Source organism: Panicum virgatum, chromosome 3K (genome assembly GCF_016808335.1).
Source record: "Panicum virgatum strain AP13 chromosome 3K, P.virgatum_v5, whole genome shotgun sequence".
Lineage (NCBI taxonomy): Eukaryota > Viridiplantae > Streptophyta > Magnoliopsida > Poales > Poaceae > Panicum > Panicum virgatum.
In genome coordinates this window covers 34,944,726-34,971,466 of record NC_053138.1, presented here as the reverse complement: position 1 = coordinate 34,971,466, position 26,741 = coordinate 34,944,726, and the positions used below count along the sequence as shown (strand labels likewise).

Sequence of the window (26,741 nt, the reverse complement as noted above, 5' to 3'; positions counted from 1 at the left end):
TGACCGGTCGGGTATACCGGTCTGACCGGTCGCCGGGGTCGGTCCGACCGGTCCTGCTGCTAACTGGTCAACCGTCTTGACCTGCCACACTTTTTCTTGAGGGATCATGGGTCTATACTTGTTGAAGTATTCATCCCTCGCCTTTTCTGCCTCTTACTCCCTCTTCTCTTTGTTGCGAAGGCGTTGGAGCTTCCTCTTTTGGATATGTGTCAACCCCTCTGGACACCAACAAGGTTGATTGTACTTGTCCGCCACCTTGCTGCCGCTGGCCTCATGATTATTGGCAGTAAAGGGCTTCTGAACAGGAGAAGTAAAAGCAGTAGCCGATTTGTCAATCACCATCGGCTCCTTACCCTTGTCTTGCACAACCACCTTGATTTCGTCGATCTGAAAAACAGTATCAGCTTTGGCCTTTTCTGAAGTAGCTTCAGGTTGCACCTCTTGTTTCTTCTCCTTCATGCGATATTCCATCCGTGGAGGAGAAAACTGTGTCGGCCTCTGTTGAGACCGGTCTGACTGGTCATGGGGGACCGGTTTGATCGGTGGCGCCTGCTGAGCCGGACCAGATTGGTGTGGCCCCAATCGGTCGTGTACTGACGTCCTGGATCTTTCCTCTCTCTGATATGGTGGTGGTATGACATTGGAAAGCACTTGAGCCAAATCCCCTCATGTTCCCACACCGGATTAACCGCATTTGATGCCGGTGGAGACCAAGACATGGTAGCGTATACCGTCTATGGAGGGAACTGCGGATAATCACCCCTGCGCCTGGTGAACTCCCTCCTGGGAGGTGAAGTATTGCCTCGACGCGACGGTGAGCGAGGTCTCTTTTTTAACAGCCGATCTTGTTGAACGGCCTTTGTGTACTTGTTCAGCAACTGTCTAAAGGTAGGTCCCTGATTTGCAGATCTCCCCTGCACCTTTGGCTTATTTAGTTTTGCAAGTACCCGCTTCCAAACGTTTTGGCTTGAACATCTGGGGCTGCTCTCTGGGTCGGTCTGACAGGTCGTTGGACACAGTCTGACCGGTCAAACCAGTCTGACCGGTCGATGGCACTAGTCTGACCAGTCGCACCTGAACAGTAGGCTGACTGGAAGACTTCTCTTGCCCCCCGGGCTTAGGAACGTTGACAAAAATTCTCAAAGTTGGCTTCCCATCTGGGGTCTTCTCAGCCACGACTTCCCTTGTCAGAATCTTGTCATTTGCATTCATCGGCCTTGGGTCACCAATCACCACATTCTTTCCTTGAGCCCCTTCGGTTTGCTCTGGCCGAAGGAGGACCTTTGGATTGTTCAGTTCCAAAGTGTGGACAGGGAAGGGAGTCTTGTCCACTTGCATCTCAGAAAGTACCAATCGTCTTTCATCTACAGCCGATTGGATCTGTTGACGGAAAACATTACGATCATTAGTTGCATGCGAGAAAGAATTATGCCACTTACAATATGCATGCCATTTTAGTTCTTCCGGCGACGGTATAACATTAGATAAACGAATGTTTCCATGCTTAAGCAATTCATCAAAAATTCTATCGCACTTAGAAACATCGAAAGTAAATTTTATCTCATTCCGCCGATTCTTTGAATCGGCTTAAGCGAAGGGCACGTAGATGGTCTGTCCTTTGATGGCCAAACAAACTCAGCGGCATATACACCCTTTTACTCATCGTCTGAACAATCCGAATCAATCTCAACAACATGTGTGTTGGACCGATGAGGCTTAAAAGAGTCTTTTGAATTTTTGTACTTAAATTCAACACCAATGGCACACATTTGCAAATGATTAACTGTAATGAAATCAAAACCCTCAAATTTTTCCTTCAAATAAGAACGCAAGCCATTAAATGCTAAATCCGCCAAGTCTTTTTCTGAAAGAGATGAATTAAAGCATCTTTTTTTCAAAGCTTTAAATCTTTGAAAGTAATCCAAAACCGATTCATCTCGGTTTTGTTTAACTGATGTCAAGTCTAGCAATCTAACTTCGGTTTCCCCACTAAAGAAGTGATCATGAAATCTGCACTCTAATTGATTCCAATTTAAAATCGAACCTGGCACAAGCTAGGAAAACCAAGAGAAAGCGGTTCCGATCAAAGATAAAGAAAACAAACGAACTCACAAAGCATCATTAAGACCCGCTTCTCCCAATTGCAAGATATATTGGCTAACATGCTCCCAAGTTTTACGAGAATCTTCACCATTAAACTTAACAAACTCAGGAATACACCAATCAGTAGCATACGAAACAAAATCAAAATCAGGAGGATACGGTTTTTGATATAAACATGAACCACCCGTATCAATCCCAAGCTTAGACTTAAGCACATCAGCCATATCTTCTTTGAATCTAGTAAAATCGGCCTGATAAGTACTGCTGGTCGATGCAAGCAAAGAAGATGAAACACGTTGCATGCTAGGACCAGTGTAAGCCATGTTAGTATTAGGAATCGATCCTCGATGAGGTCCAGATCCCTGCTGTGATGCAGCATGAGGTCTTGCATGTATTGCTATCTCACCAGTTCGGCTAGGGGCAGCCGAACTAGGGATAGAAGCATGCATCGTAGGGGGCAATGAACTTTGCCCCGTCAAACCGGTCTGACCGGTCATATGACTCGTCTAACCGCCTGCACCGGTTGGACCAGTCGACTGGACCGGTTGGACCGATGGCGTGTGAACTCTAGATGGCGGCGGTGTTTGCCTTGAGAACGAGTTCGGCGGCATACCATAGAATTGATCTTGGGTAGCAGATGTACCAGCCGAATTCGTTTATGGAAAATAAGTGCCACCCTCGACACTTTTACCCTTTTTTAGTGCCGCAATCTCATCATTAAGCCTAGCAAAAGTCTCTCCAGCGGCTACTTATGCAGCAGATATTTTCATATCTACCATAAGAGAGAATTACTTGACTAATTGAGAGGGGTCATTAGGAAGTACCTCAACCTTGTCTTTGTTCAGCTTGAAGGACGACATCACGAACTTCCCGACCTTCTTGAATAGGCCTCCATGCTCCTTCATGAATTCTTGAAGGAATTGCTCCTTCAAGTGCTCTTCAGCGATGAGGTAGGCCTGGCGCTCGTCGTCTGTGAGCTCCTCCATAGTCGCCTTGATGACGTTAGCTTCACTGACTTCAGCTTTCTCGTTGGAGACCATCTTGTTGGAGATTTAGATTAGATCGGTTTTAAAACCAGATTAATCTGTTCCCCAGCGGAGTCGCCAAAAAGTGTGTTGACACAGATTCGAGCCAAACACACTTGAAGCTAGCACACACGAACGATCGTCAAAACGATCAACACCCGCGAAACCCTAGGCAGGCCGGTCTGACCGGTGCCGCCGACCGGTCTGACCGGTACAGGCAAAGGGCTCGCTGGAAACTTAGAACAGCGAGCTCGGGAGGGACCCCATCGGAACTCGTGAATGTAGGGTTGTCCTGAGCCCGGCAGGCCACTCAGAACGTCTTCAAACGCCGTAGAGACGAAGGAAGAAAGCAATCTAGGGTTGGAAAAGGCTAGGGTTTGAGAGACAAAAGTAATGCGATATTTTGATTGATTCGATTGGGAATAACCTCAATCGGCCTTAGCTTTCATATTTATAGGCCGGGAAAGACGTACCCCTTCACGAGTAGGATTACAAAAGGACTCTTTACAAAAACCCTAACTCTACTCAGACTGTATAAACCAGATCGGTCTAAACGGTCGGCCCGACCGGTCAGACCGGTCGGCCTCGGCAGGTGCCAATTTTGGCTGTCAACAAAGTCAAGTTTACATTTCCACCTTAAACTCGAAAACAGGGTATTTTGCCTCCTCGAACTCGCAAAACCGAACATATGACCTTCCTGAGTGGTTTTCTTAGTGGTTTTTCTATTTTTCTTTTATGTTTATTTTGGATAATTTTTTTAAAAATCATAGTAAATAGCAAAAAAAAAAATCATAAAATAGAAAATCAAATTTTATTGAACTCCACATGAGTTGGTGTATGCAGTAAACATATGACATGATAAAATTAATAAAATTATTATTTTTAATATTAGATATATACTTTTCTATTATTAATTCGTATCTATATTTTGTGTGGTCCAATTATGATGAAATTTTTATAGTCCTATAATAATTAAATTATTGAGCTGTAGTAAAAATTTCATACTCATTGGATCATGTATGCTTGAGTTATAGATTCAGAAGTTTAATTTCGAGCAATACCAGACTCTTCAGTTTGTCAAGAATAAATGATCCAATGACCATTATTTTTTACTGAAGCTTAATAATATAATTATAAGCTCATCATAAAAATATCACTGTAATTTGACAAAGGAAGATGTAGATATGTATTAATTATAGAAAATTATATATTTAAAATTAAAAATAAAATTTTTACTAAGTTATATCTTATAATATATTAACTGCATAGACCTACTTTTGTGGAGTCCAACAAAATTTAATTTTCTATTTTATAATTTTTTATTTACTATGATTTTTCAAAGTTTCATCGAAAATAAACATAAAAGAAAAAGAGAAAAACCACTAAGAAAACCACTCAAAGAGGTATTATTTCCGGTTTTGCAAGTTTAAGGAGGCAAAATAACCGATTTTCGAATTCAAGGTGGAAATATAAACTCGGTCTATAGTTGAGGGAGGTAAATAAAACTTTTCCCAACCCACAAATATTAACGGTAAAAGCGTGGGCCGCGGGCGGGTGGGATTGATTTTGTCGCTGAAGAAATTATTCGGACCAACCTCCTCGTTTCTTTATTTTTTCTGCCGGCTTTAGTCAGTGGTGAGATCCTCCACGAATGTTAAATGTTAGGAGTTATATGCGTGACTGACAGTTAAATTATCACACAAAGTGAAATATTTTTTGTTCTGAAATAATTTTTTTGTTGCTGGACCAATTAAAAATTTGTTTCGTAATAAGAAATTGTTCGGCAACAAATTTGATTGCACATGTATGCTAGTTTGTTGGACTGGTTTAGGCTTCACTTTGATCTAGTTATAGTTTGTATTGTACTAAATTGAACACATATCAAAGAAGATGATTAATCAACAAGTAGTTGCCCTTCTCCAACCGTATTGAAAGCTCAGTTCGTAATCCCTTTGCCCCTTCTTTCTTCCCCTCAGCTTACAAACGGAATGTACCTAGGGAATCCTATCCATCAAATCAGAGGCTAACCCTAGTTATTTTTCTCCTGAGGCAAACATCGAAAGGAAGTAGATAGGGTTATTGTGTTGACTTGGCCTTTGCAAATAAGCCAGGCTAATTAGGTAGTCTTTTAGCTTGATTATTGGCGTATTTCGGCATCAAGTATTTAGTGTACTAGTCGGTCACTATGTATACGTGGACTGTTCATCATTTATATATTCAATGGGTGTATTGGGGCACAGTAAAAGGCAGGAAATCGGATTTCCTTTTCCTCTTCCCATTCAAACTTACATAGGTTTCCCGTAATGTCAAGTTAGCTTAAAGTAGTAAAAAGCAAATATTAAAGTATATGAGTAAGTTAATTTCTCTATACAGTATGCTATAAGATAATAAAGAAGACAATCTATTATATATGTTATCTGTTAATAAGTTGTCTCAAGGTAATGTGCCATTGCATGATACCATCTGTTAGAGCAACTCTAGTGGAGTGACTAAATGAGCTTCTATATGAAAATTTAGTCGGTGGACATCAAAAATCGATCTCCAGCAGGAGGAGTAAATGAGCTTCCATTTTAATAGATCTTTCAAATTTCTCCTTCCATCTTCCAATTTGGTGGGGGACTCCTATCCATATTCCGGAAGATGATAAACTATCCATCACACGACCCATTGCAGCCCACTCTTCCGCTTCCTCACCAGCCTGGTATACCCGTTGTTCCACATCACCGCTGGATTGCTAATTTTTTACTCGTGGAAACCAGCAGCTTTTCCCCATGCAACAACTAGCAAGCAGGTGCGTGGTTTTACTGCTTTTTAATGCACCAGACGTTAGCTTGGACCAAAATAACCAAAGCATATGCTATCCTTTATTTATTTTTCTTCTAATTGTGCCGCTAATTTGTTACTTTGCTAAGATTTTGTGACCAAATATGTTGTACTAATACAGTCAACATTTATCTAAATTTAATTCAACAGTTCCAAAGAACTAGTTCAATAATTTACATCAAAGTGTTGAAATAGTATGTCAAAAATATTGAACACATGAATCCTATATGTTGAAATAGTATATTCAATTGTTGATTTTCAAAATAAAGTTAAAATATATTCATCTTGGATCTTATTTTGTTACATAAATTCTAATAAACATCATGGTACAAACAGAATATTAAATGCATTGATAATTTAAAAGAAAAATGAAATCAAAGTTTCAAAATCTATAAGAATCCTCTCAACTATCCATCAGTTGAGTGAGTAAAATTTAGAAGTGGACTTCTAAATGAGCATTTGCTCACCTGAATTTAGCAGCTTTATTGGAGTTGCTCTTAGACGTCTTCACTGTGCTTGCCGTGTACTTGTTAAACTCGAAATAAAAGGGCTCATTTGTTACTTGAAAATACTTGGGTATTTATTTTCTGTAGAAAAAACTGCGGCTATCTAATCGAAAAGAGCCATGGCATCCAGCAGATGCGACGTCACGTTCGCCCCGCCGATGGAAAGCCATTTTTCGCTCAGAAAAAAAAAGAGAAGCCTTTTCGCCACGCCGTCACCTTCGCGAGGAAAAAGAGGGAACAACCACCACCTCATCACTTGAAGCTGGACCCGGTCCACGCCCTAACCGGTGCGCTCGAGAGCCCCCAGCACGCGGTCCGCCTCGACGGCGCGTACGCCGAGCGCACGCGGGGAGGGCGGGCGACAGAGACGAGGAAGGAGCGTGCGTGCGTGACCCCGCCGCGGACGCGAGTCCACCCCCCGGAGAAGCAACGGCAGATAGATATCCCCGACGACGACGTCGAGCGCAGCAAACCAGCAGCATCCTCGTCAGTCCCCTCCCCGATTCGATACGAGGCGAGTGTCGCGTCCGCTCCGAACCGGATCGAGCCCGGCCTCCCGGGGGAGTTTGGATTTGGGGGAAGGGCGGAGAGGGGAGGAGGGGTGGACATGGACCAGGTGCTCAACAAGGTGGGGAGCTACTGGTTCAGCAAGAGGGCGAGCAAGGAGATCGACTCCATCGGCGACGACATCAGCGTGAGTCAGCCTGCCTCCGCCCGCGCCGCTCCCCATCCTTCCGCGCACGCCGCTTAGCAGCTCGGTTTTGCTTCACCTGCATTGCGCAGCCCTCCTCGACGAACGGGGGGGTTCTGGATCTGGGGCGGTGGTTGTTTCGGTGCGGCGACGGCTGTGGATGGTAAACTTTGGGTTATCATTAGAAGTGGGGCTGCGGGAACGAAACTAATTTTGGAATGTCTTTTGTAGAGCTTGGAGCAGTCCCAATCCGATTCATCCCCTCTCTTCCTTTGTAAGGGCGCGAGGGGAATTGGGTGCACTGGTTTTCAAGTCGACTAATCGCGATTAGTCACGACTAATCGTCCTTATCGGTCCGCCGCTACCGATAAGGGCCACCGACTCGATTACCTCGACTAGAACTCTAGGCGTCCGACTAATCATCGACTATTAGTCGTCCGATTAGTATGTGGACGACCATCTGGAACTGTTCTTAGGAAAGCCATTGTTGGCCCCATTGTTGCAATCGGGATTGAAAGCTTAGTTTCCTAGGCACAGTACGAGCCGTCTGGCCGCTGGCGGCCTTGTCCACTCACCAGGTTTTGGTCAATGGCTGGGCCATTGGCTAAACATTTTTCATTTCTTTTTCAGTTTTCATTTGCTGAGTTTTGCATGATGCCACGCAGTCGGCACATTGTGCGACTCATCCTCTGCACCTCCAAAATCACCTTATTTGCTCTGTATCCTCTGCACCTCCAAAATCACCTTATTTGCTCTGTTTTTGATGGGGAGGTCCATGAGTAAATGGATAAAGCTGGAGCAATGAAATTCAAGGTCATTGAGATGATAAAACCAAATGAGAGGAGGATTGCTCTGTATGTTTAGGAAGTTTGGGTTGGTCATCATGTGTCAAGAGTGATGGCTGCAGATTCCTTAACAAAGGATCAGATTCTCTGGCTAATTCGCATGGCTTAAAATGACACCGAGTGCTCTCTCTGTCGTATTTTACATGGCTTGCGACTTGTCCATAGTCTGTGTTGCTTAGCCTCTTGGGTTGATTAAGCATAACACGTACTATGGCTCATGCGATCCTGCCTGTAGCACACATTACCTTGATGACTGAAGAACTGTGGAAGAGAATTCCTATTATTAAAAATTCTTATTTCAGTCATATCTATTTGGCATGTCATGGCTAGATGCACAGCATAGCCATATCATCATACTTTTCAATACTGTAGGTTTTTTGGTGGCTTTCTTTAGATCGATGTTATGCACCATGTATTAATTTAAGTATACTGTATAAACAATTTTTGCTATCTGCGTTCCACATTCCGATTCTGAATACTGTAACTTTTTGGTGGTTTAATGTAGGTTGATATTATGCACCATGTATTAATTGAAGTATACTGTATAAGTAATTTTTGCTATCTGTGTTCAAAATTCTGATTGTTCAATAGGGTAACCAAGGTTCTATTATCTAGTTCTGAGTTCTGACATTGAAATATTTTCCATAAATCCAGTCTATCTCAAGCAGCATTGGAGGGTCAGCCAAATGGATGTTGAACATGATTAAAGGTATTCCATATTCCTGTATCTGTTCTTTATCTTCTAATAGCAAAAGTGACATGTAGTGTAAATAACTGTACCACTGACTTGGTATATTTTGTGTTGTGGTGCGCTATTGTGATATGTCAACATTATTTTAAGAGAGAATTGCATTGCAAGTCCTTAAACTTGCACCAATGTAGCACCTCAATCCCATAACTTTCACTTTGATTTTCCAAGTCTTTAACTTGCTACTGTTTGCACTGGTGCCCTATTCCCCGGTTTGCTGACGGGTGTAGGTGAGCTGGTAGACTTGACTCCAGTGAGGAGGATGAAGCTGATTAACGGAAGAAAAACAGTGCCAGGGGTGAGTTACAACAGAACACAAGAAGAATGCTGGGAGTGCCCTTGCACCATCCACACACATGCTGGATATTGGTGTCGTGGTGCTCATGCTGCAAAAGGACGAGAGAAACAAAACTAGGCTGGTGTGGGACTACAATGCCTGGTTGCCTGCGACACGGTTGCCACCTACATCGGTTTCGATTCAAGGAAGGTCGCGACAGCCCTGGCGGCAGAGCCGGACACCTCAGAGATGGTGGGGTGGATGTGCCCGGTGTCCGGCAGGTCATCTGTCATGTGGGGCCACACGTACGCCAGGAACAGAAGGGCCCGAGACGTGCGCCGCGCAGCGGAACGCCAGCGCGTCGGGGACGCCGCGATCACCGCGACAGGAGCCGGCGCTGGTTTGGATTCGGCAAGTGGCTAGATTAGAGGAGATCCTATAATTAAGGAAGGATTTGTTGGGAACTTTGTAAGGGCTGCGGCCTATAAGAACTTCTGTACTCGGTCATTAAGGGCAAGAAAGAACAATCATCCCATCCTTCCTCTTCTCGAAACCCTGGGCGCTGAGGGGTAAAACCTCGCATCCAACACAGGTCGCGGCTACGATCTACGTAGCCGAGGGCCGCCTACCTTATCCCTCGACGCTCTTGACAACCTGGTATCATGATCCAGGCATTCCTCGCCTTCGCCGCGCCGCCACTCTTCATCGCCGCCACGCTCGCCCCCCCCCACCGCTTCGCCCGATCTCTGCACCGTCCACGCCGCGCCGTCTCGCCGCCATGGGTGACTCGAGTGCCAACCTCCAGACCACCCTGGACCAAGGTTCACCAAACCGGTGGGAACCGGTCCGGTTTGACCGGTTACCGGTCAAACCGGACCGGCCCGGTTCCGGTTTGGTCCGGTACCCAACCGGCCAAAATTCAAAATTTAAATTTAAATTCAAAAAATGAAAAATTCCCAAAAAATTCCTAAAAATACTTTAAGGTGCAATGAATCTAATAGTGTCAAATTTTCTCAAAAATTCGTTCATTTAGTATAGTTTGCGGGGATTTAAAATTAAATCAAAAAAGAAAAAAGAAAAAAATGGGCCGGCCCATTAAAGCCCACCGGTCAAACCGGCCGGTAAACCGGTCAAACCGGCCGGTAAACCGGTCAAACCGGTCGGTAAACCGGTAAAATCGGCCGGTAAACCGGTTGCACGGGAGCTTTTGAATTTGAATTTGAATTCAAACCGGTCAAAACCGACCGGTAAACCGGTAAAACCGGCCGGTAAATCGGTCAAACCGGCCGGTAAACCGGTCGGAACCGGTTGCATGGGATTTTTTGAATTTATTTGAATTTGGATTTGAATTCAACCGGTTTCCACCGGTTACCGGTCAAATGGGTCCGGTAAACCGCTACCGGAGGGCGGCGGTTTGACCGGACCGGTCGGTTCGGTTAACCCTGCCCTGGACAACCTGGCCGCTACCATCAAGACCCTGCAAACGACGGTTGAGGCCAACGCCCTGGCGATCAAGCGCCTGACTGAGGTGCAGCAGTCGTCGTCGTCGTCGGGCAACAATGGTTCTCTTCCGGTGAACATCACAACGACCGTCCGCCGCGATTCCAGAAGTTTGGTTTCCCCCGCTATGATGGCAAGTCCGATCCTCTGATCTTCAATTGCTGTGAATCATACTTCCATCAGCAGAGGATCATGGAGGAGGAGAAGGTTTGGATGGCGTCGTACAACTTGGAGGACGGCGCTCAATTGTGGTATTACCAAGTCCAGCAGGATGAGGGTACGCCCTCCTAGCGCCACTTCAAGGAGCTCCTCCACCTACGCTTTGGACCACCTCTCCGATCCAATCCACTCGGCGAGCTGGCGGCTTGTCATTGGACCGGTACCGTGGAGGAGTACCAGGCCCTGCTCCCGCGTGCGGGCCGTTTGGATGAGGCGCCACGCGTCCAGTTGTTCACCGCCGGCCTCCGTCCGCCGCTCAGCCATGATGTGGAGATCCACAACCCGCAGACACTGGCCTCGGCCATGAGTCTCGGCCGCAAGATCGAGTTGCGGAACAACTACGCCGTGCCCGCCGCCCGCGCGCTCCCGCGCAACCGGCCGCTCCTGCCGGCGCCTGCGCCGCGGCCCGCGCGGCACTGACCCCGGCAGCGGACGCGGCGACCAGGGCCGCACCAGCCCAGATCACGGTGGAGGGCCGGCCGGTCTGCCGGCTGACTCAGGCCGAACAGGAGGAATGTCGTCGCCTCGGCCTCTGCTACAACTGCGATGAAAAGTTTGGTCGCGGGCACAACTGAGTCTGCAAGCGGATCTTCCTCGAGGGCGCCATCGAGGACGAAGCCGACGACGGGGCCACCGCCGGGGAGGAGGACGAGGAGAACCCACACTTCTCACTCAACGCGATCGCGGGGGTCACCTGCGGCGACACCATGCAGATCCGCGCGGCAGTGGGCGCCGCCGCCTTCACCGCGCTCCTCGACTCGGGCTCCACGCACAATTTCATCGCCGAGGACGCAGCCTTGCGCACGGGACTACCCCTGCAGCGCCGTCCTCGTCTCACAGCGACAGTGGCCAACGGCGAACGCGTCACCTGCCTTGGGGTGATTCGGCAGGCTCCGATCACCATCGGCGACGACGTGTTCCGCGCCGACCTCTTCGTAATGCCACTCGCGGGGTACGACCTGGTACTTTGGACGCAGTGGCTGGCGACCCTGGGACCGGTGCTTTGGGACCTTGGCGCACGGAAGATGTCGTTCATGCGCCAAGGGCGCACCGTGTGCTGGACTGGGGTGGCAACGTCCAACGAGCCGAGCGTCCGGACGACGACGGCCGGCGCGTCGCTCTTGGACGAACTGCTCGCAACCTTTTGGGACGTCTTCGCCGAGCCAAAGGGGTCGCCGCCTCCGCGCACGCGCGCGACCATGGCATCGTCCTCAAGGCGGGTGCGCTTCCGGTGGCAGTCAGGCCGTATCAGTATCCAGCGTCCCACAAGGACGAGTTGGAGCGGCAATGCGCCGCCATGCGGGAGCAGGGCATCATACGCAGCAGCGCGTCGGCTTTCTCCCCGGTCCTCCTTGTCAAGAAGGCGGATGGATCTTGGCATTTCTGCGTCGATTACCGCGCTCTGAACGCCCTCACCGTCAAGGACGCGTTCCCTATTCCGGTGGTGGACGAACTGCTGGACGAGCTCCACGGTGCTCGTTTCTTCTCCAAGCTGGACCTTCGTTCCGGGTACCACCAGGTTCGCATGCGGCCGGGCGACGTCCACAAGACGGCGTTCCGCACACACGAGGGGCTCTACGAGTTCTTGGTCATGCCCTTCGGCCTGTGCAACGCGCCGGCGACATTCCAAGCACTCATGAACGACGTGCTGCGCCCCTTCCTACGCCGGTTTGTCCTTGTCTTCTTTGACGACATTTTGATTTACAGCGAGACATGGGCCGACCACCTCCGCCATCTTCGTGCCGTCCTCTCCACGCTGCGCCAGCACCAGCTCTTCGTCAAGCGCGCCAAGTGCGCCTTCGGCGTCGCATCCGTCGCCTACCTCGGCCATATCATCTCCAAGGCGGGCGTCTCTATGGATCCGGCTAAGGTGCAGGCCATCCACGACTGGCCGGTTCCTCGCTCGGCGCGGGCGGTGTGCGGGTTCCTCGGTTTGGCCGGGTACTACCGCAAATTCGTCCGCAGCTTCGGCACCGTTGCCGCCCCACTGACCGCCCTCCTCAAGAAGGAAGGTTTCTCATGGTCAGCCGCAGCAGCCGCGGCCTTCGACGAGCTCAAGAAGGCCATCACCACGGCGCTGGTGTTGGCAATGCCAGACTTCGCCAAGGACTTCGTGGTGGAGTGCGATGCTTCCTCGCATGGGTTCGGCGCGGTGCTCATCCAGGACGCGCACCCCATTGCGTTCTTCAGCCGACCCATCGCGCCACGCCATAGCTCCCTTGCTGCCTACGAGCGGGAGCTAATTGGTCTCATCCACGCCATCCGGCACTGGAGGCCGTATCTTTGGGGCTGCCGCTTCCTCGTCAAGACGGATCATTACAGCCTCAAGTACCACCTGGATCAAGCGCCTCGCCCCAATCCCCCAGCACCACTGGGTGGGGAAACTGCTGGGCTTCGACTTCACGGTCGAGTACAAGCCCGACACGGCGAACGTTGTGGCGGACACCCTGTCCCGCCGCAACACAGACGAGGGGAGCATCATCGCCATCTCTGGGCTGCGCTTCGACTTCGTCTCGCGTCTCCGTCAAGTGCAGGACACTGACCCAGCTCTCGTCTCCATCCGAGATGAACTCCGCGAGGGGTCCCGCGGCACCCCGTGGACGCTCGTCGATGGCATGGTCCAGTTTGGGGGGCGTCTCTACATCCTGCCGGCATCCCCGTTGGTCCAGGAGATCATGGTGGCCGTTCACGAGGACGGGCACGAAGGCGTCCAGCGCACGCTCCATTGACTACGCCGTGATTTTCACTTCCCTAACATGCGTCAGATGGTGCAGGATCTTGTACGTTCCTGCGTAACGTGCCAGCGTTACAAGTCAGAGCACCTCCACCCGGCGGGCCGCCTCCTTCCACTACCCGTCCCACAGGGTGTCTGGACGGACATCGGGCTGGACTTCGTGGAGGCACTGCCGCGCATCCGTGGCTAGTCCGTCATCTTGACGGTGGTGGACAGGTTTAGTAAATATTGTCACTTCATCCCCTTGGGGCATCTGTACTCCGCCGAGTCTGTCACGCAAGCCTTCTTCACCGACATTGTCCGTCTCCACGGTGTGTGCCCCAGTCCATGGTGTCCGACCGCGACCCGGTCTTCACCTCGACGTTCTGGCGCAAGCTTATGCGGCTGATGGGCACCAAGCTTCACATGACGACGGCGTTCCACCCTCAGTCCGACGGCCAGACGGAGGCCGCCAACCGCGTCATTGTCATGTACCTGTGCTGCATCACCGGCGATCGGCCTCGCCAGTGGCTACGTTGGCTACCTTGGGCAGAGTACATCTACAACACCACCTTCCAGACGTCGTTGCGCGACACTCTGTTCCGCGTCGTCTACGGGCGTGAACTGCCGACCATCCGCTCTTATGAGCCCGGGGACACTTGCGTGGCGGCTGTCGCCAGGAGCATGGAGGAGCGAGGAGCATGGAGGAGCGCGATGAGTTCTTGGCGGACATCCGCTATCGCCTCGAACAGGCGCAGGCGGTCCAGAAGAAACACTACGACAAGTCTCCTACCAGGTGGGCGACTGGGCCCTCCTTCGTCTCCGGCAACACGCGGCTTCGTCCCTTCCTCAGGCCGTCTCCGGCAAGCTCAAGCCGCGCTACTTCGGGCCCTATTGCGTCGTCGAGCTAATCGACGAAGTCGCCGTCCGGCTAGCTCTCCCTCCGCGCGCCAAGCTGCACGATGTGTTTCACGTCAGGCTCCTGAAGAAGTTCAGTGGACCGCCACCCGCCGCCCCGCCGCCACTACCTCCGGTCCATCACGGCGCCACAGTCCTAGAACCGGAGAAGGCAGTCTGGTCCCGGTTGGCACGAAGAATCTGCCAGGTTCTTGTCCAGTGGAAGGGGGAGAGCGCTGCATCGGCTACGTGGGAGGACGTCGACGCCTTCACCGCCAAGTACCCAAACTTCCAGCTCAAGGACGAGCTGCTCCTCGATGGGGGGAGAGATGTCTGTGGGGCCGCACGTACGCCAGGAACAGAAGGGCCCGAGACGACGCCAGCGCGTCGGGGACGCCGCGATCACCGCGATAGGCGCCGACGCTGGTTTGGATTCGGCAAGTGGCTAGATTAGAGGAGATCCTATAATTAAGAAAGGATTTGTTGGGAACTTTGTAAGGGCTACGGCCTATAAGAACTTCGGTACTCGGTCATTAAGGGCAAGAAAGAACAATTATCCCATCCTTCCTCTTCTCGAAACCCTGGGCGCTGAGGGGTAAAACCTCGCATCCAACACGGGTCGCGGCTACGATCTACGTAGCCGAGGGCCGCCTACCTTATCCCTCGACGCCCTTGACATCATCTGCCGAGGTGCTTGGCAAAAGCACACACGGTTCCACGTCCGAGGCAACCATGCTCAACGAACGACATCACCGTCACTAGGAAGCACATGCGCGACATGAACTGCGTCGGCCTGACGAGTTCAAGTAGCACTTGAACATGCTCGGGGCAGCCTCCTCTACATCCTGCAGCATCGTGTTGGCCTTTTCATCAAACCAGCTTTTCATCTCCTCGCCGGCTAGTGCCTGGTCCATGGCCACCAGTTTACATACTCCCGTCAGCAACGGCAGAATGGAACACCAAAGCAAACGGTGGCAAGTTGAAGGACTCGCAAAATCGACATGCAAGCTAGAGGGTCCAAGTGCTACAATGGTGCAATTTCAAGGGTCTGCAATGCAGTTCTCTCTTATTTTAAACTTAGTTTCGGTGCATTGGCAGTGTATGAGTCATGGAGTATATCAAACAATGGTGGTCGATATTTTTTTATTATGTGATAAAGGAACAAAGAAGTTACACTTCCCTTCTCAATTACTAAATTTAACTTGCCAGATCTGTGTTTTGTCATGAAAAATATAGGAAAGACAAATCGATAGTCAACTGTGACATGTAGCCATTATTTCTCTTATTACGAAAATGAGGTCAATAAACTGTGAAGGTGGAACCTGATCTTTGAGTTTCTGATAATTCTGGAAGCCATGCATCCTTTATATAGCACAATAAGTAATAACTAATAAAGCCAAAATAAATTCTGAGACTAATGTGCTTTCTTAATTCCTCGAGGTGATGTGGTGTCATTTATTTAATGTGGGCTTGTCTTCCAGTGAAAATCTCCACTTATATCCTCCAACACATGATGCCTGTTCACTTTTATCACTGAAATGCACGTATTTATCTATGATAACATGAAAGGAGATTAGTTGGATTGATAAAGAAATAAAGCAGTGTCCTGATATCATATTATTCAAACTATGTGATGAATGCGTGTTAATGTGCTCAATTAGCACACCATAGTTTGCATTATTTTCTTGCTCAAGTGGTCATTGCACCTGTTCAATCTATTTGAATCTTTTGTTTGCTCAATCGCCAATCACACAAATGTTCATGCATCAGAGGCCTTGAGGGCGGGACTTTATCATATCTACTGATCTGACTATCTGTGTGAAACATGCTGTGGTCTCAGGGAAGATGCAGAAAGCACTACCAGACCTCCTCAAGGAATATGACATGCCAGCTGGCCTCTTCCCACGGGATGCGACTAACTATGAGTTCAACGAGGAGACAAAGAAGCTGACGGTGTACATCCCTTCAGCATGCGACGTCGGGTACAAGGACTCCTCAGTCCTGCGGTTCTTCACCTGTGTGACTGGCTACCTTGAGAAAGGTAAGTTTTCCGACATCGAGGGTATGAAGACCAAAGTGCTGGTGTGGACCAAGGTGACCACCATCAAGACCGAGGGCTCGAAGGTCCATTTCACTGCTGGTGTGAAGAAAACCCGGAGCCGTGATGCCTATGAGGTTGTCAGGGATGGTATCACCATAGATAAATTCTAGAGCATGGTTTGCATGAGAAATGTGATGTAATTAAATTATCCAGACGATGATTCTCTTCTTGGTACACCAAAAGTCTAAAATATGATGTGGTACTACCCATTCGGTCATTATCTACAAATTGGATGTCTCATGTCATTATGTTTCTGTTCAAAATGTGGAGCTTACTTTCACATTGCGACTGATGTTATTGTGAAATTGCACTAGGATGCACTCTTCGTTCCGTCAAAGTTGCCCTTTTTTTTTGTTCGGCTTTGTGGAGAAAAATAATTCAAGAAATTCCGGTCTCTTTTGTTGAAAAGCCTATTCTTTTCCATCTCAATCCTGCGTTTCGGTACCTCTCTTAGCTAGCTCCTTGCGTTGTGCGTCTCTCTGCTTATTGCGGCTAAATTCCTAAATCAAACCGATTTAGTATCAAAAAAAGATTATTACATTTTTTTCCAACATGGGTTTTTACCCGAATTTCATTATTACCCGTGTAATGAAATTACAAAGCGTCTGTTTTTAGCAGAAAGGTAAAGCACCGATCTATCAAAAAGGAAAAAAGAAAACCGAAGCGAAACGGACAGACAAAGGGCCCCGAAGATACTGCCTGACATAGACTGGGAAAGTTCCCTAAGCAAACAGACTCCAACAGCACAGAACAATGAGGAACACTAAAGAAAACTAAAAGCCACAACACAGCTGGGCAACGAAGCCTCCTTTTTTGGGTGCGCCGAGCCTCAGTCTAGTAACACCATCCCAGTATCCCTTGGCGACGCGCTCTTTGGGTGGAAATGTAGAGCTGCTTCGTTCAGAGCTTCAGCGCCAGCCTTCAGTTCCGCCTGATCCTCCTGTTTTTTCAACCCTATCCAATAGCCAATAAAAGAAGACGTTGAGCAGATAATCTCAGTAGGAGATTTAGGTTTCTTTTGTTCAAAACAAGTAAGATTTCTTATTTTCCAGATCGCCAAGCAAATCGCTGCCAAACACTCCAAGTGGAAGTGCTTGTGATTTGGGAGGACAGTGTCCGCCCAGAACCAGAAATGCTCAAAAGAGTTAGGCCTATAACCGGCTCCCACAACATGAGCAACTAGGCTCCAAGTGTACCTAGCTATAGGGCAGTCGAAAAAAAGGTGGACTATTGTTTCTTGCGCAGGGCAGAAGCAGCAATGTGCATCCCCCGCCAATTTCTTTTGAACAAGTTATCTTTTGTGAGAATAGTATTTTGCTGACACAGCCACATAAAAATCTTAATTTTGAGTGGCACCTTAGCTTTCCAAATTTTCTTGTTCGGTTCCTCAGTGAGGTCGCAACAGAGGTGCACATAGGTAGTTTTCACCGAGAACTTTCCATTCTTCTCCCATACCCACATAGGGGAGTAAGGTTCTTCGGAAAGAGCAACTGTTGCCAACAAATCCCTCAACCTTCTGATCTGGGTTTGCAAATTTTCATTCAGCCAATGCCTAAAAGTTAATCTCCAACCTCTGGCAGCAAAGTCCGAGACAAAAAGATTGCTGCATATGTTATATCAAAAAAGAAAAGAAAATCGTTTTGTGCAACTAGTTTGATATTTTCGGTCAGACACATCAACTGAGCCATACTGATAATTCTTTGGGATGTGGGTGTGATAAGCATGAACTGAAAAGGAAAAAAAAAAAGACTTCGTCCCACATGTTAAATTGAACTGATATTGCCATAAAACGAGGAAATAAAACATCAAATAGACTGATGAGAAATTATCCTCCAAACGCTGTATTGTGAAGCTTACTGCTGAATTGACATGCCACTGCCTCAAGAGAAGCTAATACTCCCTCCGTTACAAATTATAAGTCATTTCAAGAATTTTGGAGAGTCAAACTATCTCAAAGTTTGACAAAATTATAGAGAGAAATATAAAGATTTATGGCATTAAATAGGTGCACTATGAAAATATATCTAACAAAAAATCTAATAATACTTAATTGATATCATAAATATTATTATTTTGTCATATAAATTTAATCAAACTTCAAAAACTTTGAGTCTCCAAAATTTTTGAAATGATTTATAATTTGGAACCGAGGGAGTAACTCAATTCCATCGAGGCCAATCGCGCTAAACCCTAAGGAACTTGAACAATGAACATCAGTTAAAAATGCATCTTGCGGAGGCTCTACTGCAGCTGCGTCGTCGGCTGCGAGGCATGGGCCGGCGGCAGCTTCTCGGCGTGGCGTCGCACATTGTCCCTGAGCCGGCGGAGCGCCCTGGCGAACTCCCGCAGCTCCTCCGCCTCGAGCGCCTCCACGTCCGCCTCCCACCAGAACGACCGACTCGCGGCGGCCCGGAGCACCTTCTCTCCGGCGGCGCCCATCCGCGTCTCCTCTTCGGCCACGCGCGCCTCGGCCACCTCCTTCCACCGCGCCGCGCTCGCCGCCGTCGGTGGCATCGTCGGGGAATAAGCCGGAGCCGAGGCCGTCCTCGTCGCCGGCGGGGAGCGGGGCGCAGAGGCGGAGGACGTGGTCGACGGAGGGGGTGCCAAACGCGAACGGCCTGCCGGCGGAGGAGAAGATGACGGCGGCCACGTGCGCGCCGCAGAGGAGGGAGAGCTCCGAGGCCTTCTTGAAAAACCCCGACTTGCGCTTGGAGAAGGTGACCAGGCGGCTAGCGCGGTCCTTGATGAGGGCCATCTCGGTGCGCTTCCTCCGCCCCTGGCTCTTCCTCCCGGTCCCGCGCGGCGGCGCCACCATCGCCGCTGCCTTCTCTTGCTTTCTTGTCTTGGTCACCTACCGGCGCTCTCTCTTTCTCTACCTCCCTCGCTCTCGCTCAATAAAGCAGGCAACTGCGCGATATAGGATTGCTGTTGGGCGAGGGAGCCGTGTATTTGTAGAAGGAAAGATCCCAACAAGGCAAACAATGGAGGCTCGGAGGAAGGAGCATGGCAACTTCCTGAGACGGTGCGGCGGTGGAATCCGAACGCCAGCCGAACAGCCTATGTTTGGAAACTTGGAATTGGATGCGGGGAGGGAGGGAGTTATGGCTTGGATCTTCTTGCAAGGAAAGAGGAAACAAATCCACGTTTCTACTGTTTCCTGAAATAAGTAAGAATAAATGCAAGGAACCGTTGAGGTGAGTCCTCCCTCGTCTACAATCCACATGCAAGGGAACTCGGCTGAAGATTGGTTCCTTGCATGTGGATTGTCTTATTATGAGCGGTTTAGACTTCAGCCGAGTTTCCTTGCATGTTAGGGGGGTCTATAATTCACCGGGGATGTACCTCTAAAGTCTAAACCATCCTAAAAATTCAGGAACATTTTTTTCTCTCTAAATTTCTAAAAAAGGTAAGAAACACGATAGGATGTGTGTAGTGTATTCTGATGCACCACTATTTCTCGGAGATTGTGTTACATTAATTGGGCCTACATCTATTAAATCAATAATCAAATAATTCCAAAATTATAAAAAATGGTGGTAACTAGTGATTACAATCCTCCAAATGCTAAATAGAGGCTGCCTTTATTCTAATTTATAATTGAAGGCTCCATAGAGACCTCCTAGGAATTCACGAATCCGGGGGTCAGAATTCCTTACAATTCGAAAGTCCCAAATGATCCGAAGGGGCAGAAAGAGAGGGATTCAAACCCCCGGTATAAAAAAATATACAATGGATTAGCAATCCGCCGCTTTAGTCCACTCAGCCATCTCTCCTCATTCCAAATCGAAAGGTTTTCGTGATACGACAGAGGCAAGAAATAACGATTGTGATGGTGGGGGAGTACCGCAAGTAGGGATTAGAGGAACCCCCGTTTAGAGATTCAGCCAGGGGCTGAACACGCTGATCTCCTATATAGCACGAGATGGTGAGCACACGTAGATTATACCATATGCCCTGCCTTTTTGTATATTTTGTGGTTGTGTATCAGAGAGTAAAAGGGTCGAGCTCGTGCATAAGCTATGTAGTCTTTTTTTGGGGGGGGGGGGGAGGAGAAGCCGTCCCCTCTTCCTGCCCCGGGTCTCCTCTTTTATAATCCAAGAGGGATCCCACATTAGGCTGCGTATAGAGAAAATAGGCGACGCGTCCCTGCAGAGGGGACGTGGGCTTCATGCAGGCCTATGACGCACCCCTGCGGAGACGACATGCCCTTCATGCACGACTGTGGTTGGCGCCACTCTCTACTTGACCCTTTCTTGGGAGTCCTCATGCATGTATGCATGGCTTGTGTCAGATTGCTTAATTATCCGGCAAGTCTACCAGGAGTATGCCCGGCTGTAGATTTGTAGGTGAAGGGGGGATTCTGGAGCCAAGAGTCGGATGGTTGCGTGATGACGCTTGGGTTTAGACAGGTTCGGGCCGCTCGGGAGCGTAATACCCTACATCCTGTGTTCTGTGTATTGTATGAGCTTGATGAATGAGATAGGATGAATTGCGTTCTATGGGTCTCCTCACGGCGCCTTTATAGGCCAGATGCCGTGGGTTACAAGTAAGGGAGGATATCTACTCGGGTTGTTACATGGAATCAGGTCGGTGGAGATACCTAGATATCCGGAATCCATATCTGTGCCTTAATCCTGATCCTCGGAGGAACCTTCCAACGTCCAGCCGAGTGCCTGTTCGTCGGGTAGTCATGCAGAGTGGTCCTGGCCTAGTAAGTACCCAGTCAGGAGATAACTACTCGGCTGGAAGGTACCCGGATGTACCTCCGTCAAGCCCCCGAGTGCTGAAGAGCTTGAGCCGAATCTTGATGGTTGACTTGTTGCGAAGTTCTTCGGGACTCAAATGATGATTCTTGTCCTCCTCCAGTCTTCAACGGGATGCGCCCCTTGGCGCACCCGTTGGGTGCAGCCCCCGAGCCTCGAAAGGTTTCGAAGAAGCTTTTCGAGGGTCAATAAAGAAATCTTGGTCGTCTGAATTCCTGAGTTGCCTGAGCACCCAGGTTACCGTTTCGCCGTATCGTTTCCCCAGCCATTCGTCAAACCGGGTTTATACAACCCTAGAGTCATGGCATCTAGCCCCCGAGCAGGGTTGCCAGCAGAGTCATGGAGACATGCTAGATTGTTACGGCGCTCAGCCCCTGAGCAGGGTCGCTGGCGGAGTCATGGAGACACGCCGGGTCGTTGCGGCGCCCAACCCCCGAGCAGGGTCGCTGGCGGAGTCACAGAGACGTGCCGGATCGGTCCGGCGCCCAGCTCCCGAGCAGGGTCGCTGGCGGAGTCACGGAGATGCGCCGGGTCCTTGCGGCTCCCAGCCCCCAAGCAGGGTCGCTAGCGGAATCGTGGAGATGCGCCGGGTCGTTGCGGCGCCCAGCCCCTAAGCAGGGTCGCTGGCGGAGTCACGGAGACGCACCGGGTCCTTTCGGCGCCCAGCCCCCAGCAGGGCTGCTGGCGGAGTCGCGGAGATGCGTCGAGTCGTTACGGCGCCCAGCCCCCAAGCAGGGTCGCTGGCGGAGTCACGGAGACGCGCCGGGTGGTTGCGGTGCCCAGCCCCTGAGCAGGGTCGCTGGCAGAGTCACGGAGTCACGCCGGGTAGTCGAGTTCTCCCGGTAATTTGTATTTTTACCATTGGTTTTGACTGCAACGGGCAGAACATTATCGTTTGGGGCCCGCTTCTTGCCGAGTACGACTCGGGCCATTTCTGGAAAGTAGATTTGAATCCCGCGCGATCTTCGGGGTTGCCATTACATGCGCGTCCGATCCTCTTTAAAAGGGGAAGGGCCCAGCCCGCGGAAGGCCACCCGTTCCCTTGCCTTCTTGCTCTCGCCTCCTCGCCATCAGCCATCCTCTCTGCTTTCCAGTAGATCCGATCCACACACAGCCACACAAAATGGCCTGTCCATCACCGAAGTCCTCCTCCTCCGCGTCAGGAAGCGCCGGCGACGTGCTGCCGCCTTCGGTGGCGTGGGTGCCGAGAGCCCATCGAGAGGAGGACATCCAGGACCTGGTGGAGCGTGGCCTGCTCCCCGAGAAGGAGATCTCGGGGTAGCGGTGCTGCTATGGGGAGGACTTCCCGACGGAGGACCGGACAGAGACGGTGGTCTTCCGGTCCTTCTACTAGAAGGGCTTCGCCTGGCCCGCGGGGGCCTTCTTCCGCGGGCTTCTCTTGTTCTACGGGCTCGAGGTAATGCACCTCAAGCCAAATTCCATCGCGCATATGAAAGGCCCTTGTTTGGTTTTGGTAATTGAGTGACAACTTAGGTGGACTAATAAGTGTTTATGTTGAGATACACAGAAGATTAGTCCACACAAAGACACTAGTATGAGAAACATGTGCCATGGAGGAGAAATGACTAAGGGTTGATGCTATGCTCATATAGTGTGATCGAGGAGCTCATTGCATATGAGACATGACATGGAGTTATGTGACCAAAGTGGAGAAGATCAAGACAAGGCTTGGCTTGATGGACCGATTGCAATTGAGAAGGGCAAGTCAAGGCTTTGAAGCGAGGGACCGCGAGGCGGTGAAGCTTGGGCAAGATTTGGTGCCGATGGACTGAGGCAACGGTGAAGAGCGAGCAAGGTCAAGATCGATGAACCAAAGAGGTCATGTGATAATATGGAGTGGATCATATCATTCAAGAAAGATCAAGCCAAGTGTTGACTCATGATGATGATCAAAAGGCTTGATGGAGTTTGGTGCTTGTGTGGCATCAATATTTGGGAAGATGAAATGGAATGCGCAAGGCAAAGGTATGACTTGTAGGGCATTTCATTTCACCAGTCAAAAGGTTGTGTAGAGAAGTGCATGACCGGATTTAGGATAGATGGCCGTACTATCAAGAGGGGCAAACTTGTTTGCATATCGGTCATCTAGTGCCACTTGAGCGATCTAACATTGCGATGTTGCTAGGATCGAGTGGCGTGGTGAGATCAAGTGAAAATCCTTTAAAAACGTTTGTGAAATGCTAACACACATGCACATGGTGTTGTTCACATGGTGGTGTTGGCACGTTTGCAAAGGAGAAATAGTTGGAGTTGATGTTTATCAACTTGGGGAAGCAAGAAAGGCTTTTCGGTGTTCTTCGGAGATTAGGTTGGCTCTTGGAGTGAAATACTGCTTTGATCCATTGTGTTTTGGATCAAATATTCAGTTGGGTTGTGTAGCCCTCTGAATAATCTTTCCATAGAGTCCAAGATCACCAAATTTGGACATTGGAGCTAAGAGTTATGGCCGTTTTACCGAGGTACATTTTTGCTGGAAATAGACCTGCGGACGGTCCGCTCATTGGGGGCGGACGGTCCGCCGTTATCTCGGATGAGCTCGAACAGAACCGTTTTTGGCTCTGTTGGTGGTCCAAAATGAATTGCGGACCGTCCGGTCCTTGGGGGCGGACGGTCCGCCTTTAAAAGCTGAAACGGGCGCAGAAACTTGGTAGTACTGTCTTGGGTGTCCAAATTGTACTGCGGACGGTCCGGCCCTTGGGGGCGGACGGTCTGCCTCCTACTGAAAATTCTGGGACAGAAACACTGCGGTTTCTATGTGTGCTCACTTTTTGAACGGTGGACGGTCCGCCCCTGGGGAGCGGACAGTCCGCCGGTCACTTCCAGATTTAGTCAAAGACGTTTGCAAATCGGTTGGTTCGAAGTTTTGAACCGCGGACGGTCCGCCCGGGGCTCTAACGGTCAACTCTGACACATAATCATTGCAGTTCTAGCCGTTGGTTTTGAATGACGGACAGTCCGGTCTCTGTGAGGCGGACAGTCCGCGAAAACTCTATTTTCACGGGATTTGAGTGTAACGGCTAGTTTGGGGCCTCCCTCTATAAATAGAGGGTGTGGCCGGCCATTTGAGTAGGCTGAGCACCTTGGGGATTTGGTGTCCATGTGTGAGAGTGCTTGAGAGCCCTCCACTCACTCTAACTTGATAGTAATCATCCGATCGAGTGAGAGAGCGATTCTAGTGCGATTGCTTTGAGAGATTGCATCGAGTGGCACTAGGTGATCGTGTTGCAAGCCGGTGTGCTTGTTACTCTTGGAGGTTGCCACCTCCTAGACGGCTTGGTGGCAAGAGGCTCCGTTGAAGCCCCCAAGAAGATTGTGCAGTGCTCCGGAGAAGAGATTGTGAGGGGTATTGTGCTCACCCCGCAGGAGCCGCGAAGAGCAACTCTAGTTGAGCAAGACGTGAAGAGCAACAAGTGGTTCGGCCGGATCATGTGCTAGAGCTCGGTGTGAGCACTCCACGTGGGAGAGTGTGACTTGAGAGTCACCACTAGCAAGAGGATCGGCGGCAACCTTGGAGCTTGTCTCAACGGGGATTAGCTTGGTGGCAACCAAGTGTACCTCGGGATAAAAATCACCGTGTCAATTTTGTCTACTCTTCTCGGTGGTTTGCATTCTCCAAATCACAAGCCTTGTATTTACATTCATCTATATCTCGTGCTTGTGTAGTTGCTCTCTAGTGTAACTAGTTAGCTTGTGTAGCTTAATTAGTTGCTCTTGCTTAGATTGTGTAGCTAAGCAAGTTGAGCTCTTGGATTTGGATTGTGTATCCTTGTCCTTGAGCATCTAGTGAGCTTAGGTTTGGCTTTGTTCTTTTGCTCATTAGAATTGTGTAGGAGCTCCCCCGATTTGTGAAGTACTAGTGCTTAGACTTGTGTGGCTTGGCATTAGAATTGTTAGGAGAGCTCTTGCTAGCTTGGCACTCCATTTGCTTTGTGTAGGATCTTTTTGGAGGTGCCTTAGAGTCATAGTTAGAGGGGTGAAGTCTTGGCTAAGCAAATAGTTTCAATTCCGCATAAGTTTCGGTTAGCCGGCGCAATTAGTTTTAGAAAGGACTATTCACCCCCCCTCTAGTCCGCCATCTCGACCCTACAGCATATCACGATTTTTATCCATCTGTGCGAGGCGTACCTGGGCATTGCCCCGCACTTCAACCTGTGGCGGGCGCTATACCACCTGAAGGGGTACCTGATCAACGCCCGCCGCAGCGTGGTGGGCGGCGCCGCCTTTTCTCTGCGCCAGGGCCGATCGTATCCGGTCCTGGAACTCCGCGACAACAACAAGGGGTGGAACAAGGAGTGGTTCGTGGTGTCGAACCCAGCTCCCTGTCTGCCCGCTCGCACCGGCCGCGCACCGGAGTACCACGCGTGCTGGGAAGAACTGCCGACTGAGGAGGAGATGGTCCAGGTGACGCTCCTTCTCGACGAGATCGTCGGCCTGTCGGTCCAGGGGCTGACAGGTGCCACGGTGACCCTGTCCTACAGCAAGCGGCTGGTGCAACCGATTCAGGATAGGGTGCACCCCGGCTTCGAGTACTGGGGTCGCCAGGACCCAATCCGGGGGCAGAACCCTAAGGTCCCCCGGGAGGAAGCTGCGAATCGGGTTGCCCGCATGATGCAGGGGGTGATCCGCGACAGAGGGTGCCCAAAGGCACATTGCTTGAAGCGGCCGACCAGAGTCGTAAGTGTTTCTTCTCTTTCCCGAACTGTTCTATTTTTGTTCCGAGTTGTTCTACTTCTGCCTTGAATTTGTTTTTGCCGTGCATTCTGTAAGTAGCGCACCCGTTGGGTTGTAACCAATTCGGAACATCTTCTCTCTTGCAGGCAAAAGTTCTGGAGTACTGGTCTCCCGCTCCCCTACCAGAGGGGGATGCGGGGAAGGATGCAGCCGCCTCAGCGAACTTGGAAGAGCCGGGGGCGGCAAATCTGGAGGTGTCGTCCGACTCGTCCGTCGGGGGCGAGTCGGACGTTGAAGTCATAGGGGCCACCGCCCCTACCAACCCATACGCGCCGGGACAGAGGAGGAGGCGGGCAATTAAGAAGATCTCGGCCTCGAAGGCCGGCCTGAGGGGAGCCATGCCGAAGGGCACCTCTGCCGCTGCCTCGAGGTCGGGCAGCGAGGAGCCGGGGGCGGAGGGGACGCCCCCGAGATGTCTGGTGAAGGCGCCGGCACCGGTGCCGGGCGCACAGAGGGGGAGGCGGTGCGGGAGCTGATGAGCATGGGGACCATCGGGTCTCCCGTGCTCGTGCCCTGATCGCAGCCGCTTGCCGCGCTATTGAAGTTGTCCTTCGTCGCGTGCCGCAGCGGAGGGTAAGCGAAGTCGGGATGCAGCCCCTTACTTTTGTCTTAAATTTTGAATTGCTGCTTGACGCTGCAAGAGTGTTGACCTCGCAGGAAGAGGAAGGTGGAGGAGTCCGCTGATGAGACCCACCGGATCGAGGCGGCTACATCCCCGCCGTCGGTGGGGAGCCCACCACAGACCCGCGTTCACCGGGAGGCGGCGCAGGGTGAAGAA

General features: G+C 50.2%; 1 protein-coding gene and 1 pseudogene across 1 annotated transcript; one reads left to right on the top strand and one right to left on the bottom strand.

Moving 5' to 3' along the window:
* The first annotated feature begins 6,799 nt into the window (after positions 1-6,799).
* On the top strand, positions 6,800-16,764 carry LOC120699077 (uncharacterized protein At5g01610-like). Its single transcript, XM_039982939.1, has 3 exons — positions 6,800-7,151; positions 8,648-8,702; positions 16,188-16,764. Exons 1-3 carry the CDS (start codon positions 7,065-7,067, stop codon positions 16,556-16,558), a joined length of 513 nt encoding a protein of 170 aa, XP_039838873.1. The 5' UTR covers positions 6,800-7,064; the 3' UTR covers positions 16,559-16,764.
* A 1,845-nt stretch (positions 16,765-18,609) lies between these two features.
* Positions 18,610-19,530, bottom strand: LOC120701433 (annotated as a pseudogene).
* Positions 19,531-26,741: the final 7,211 nt, after the last annotated feature.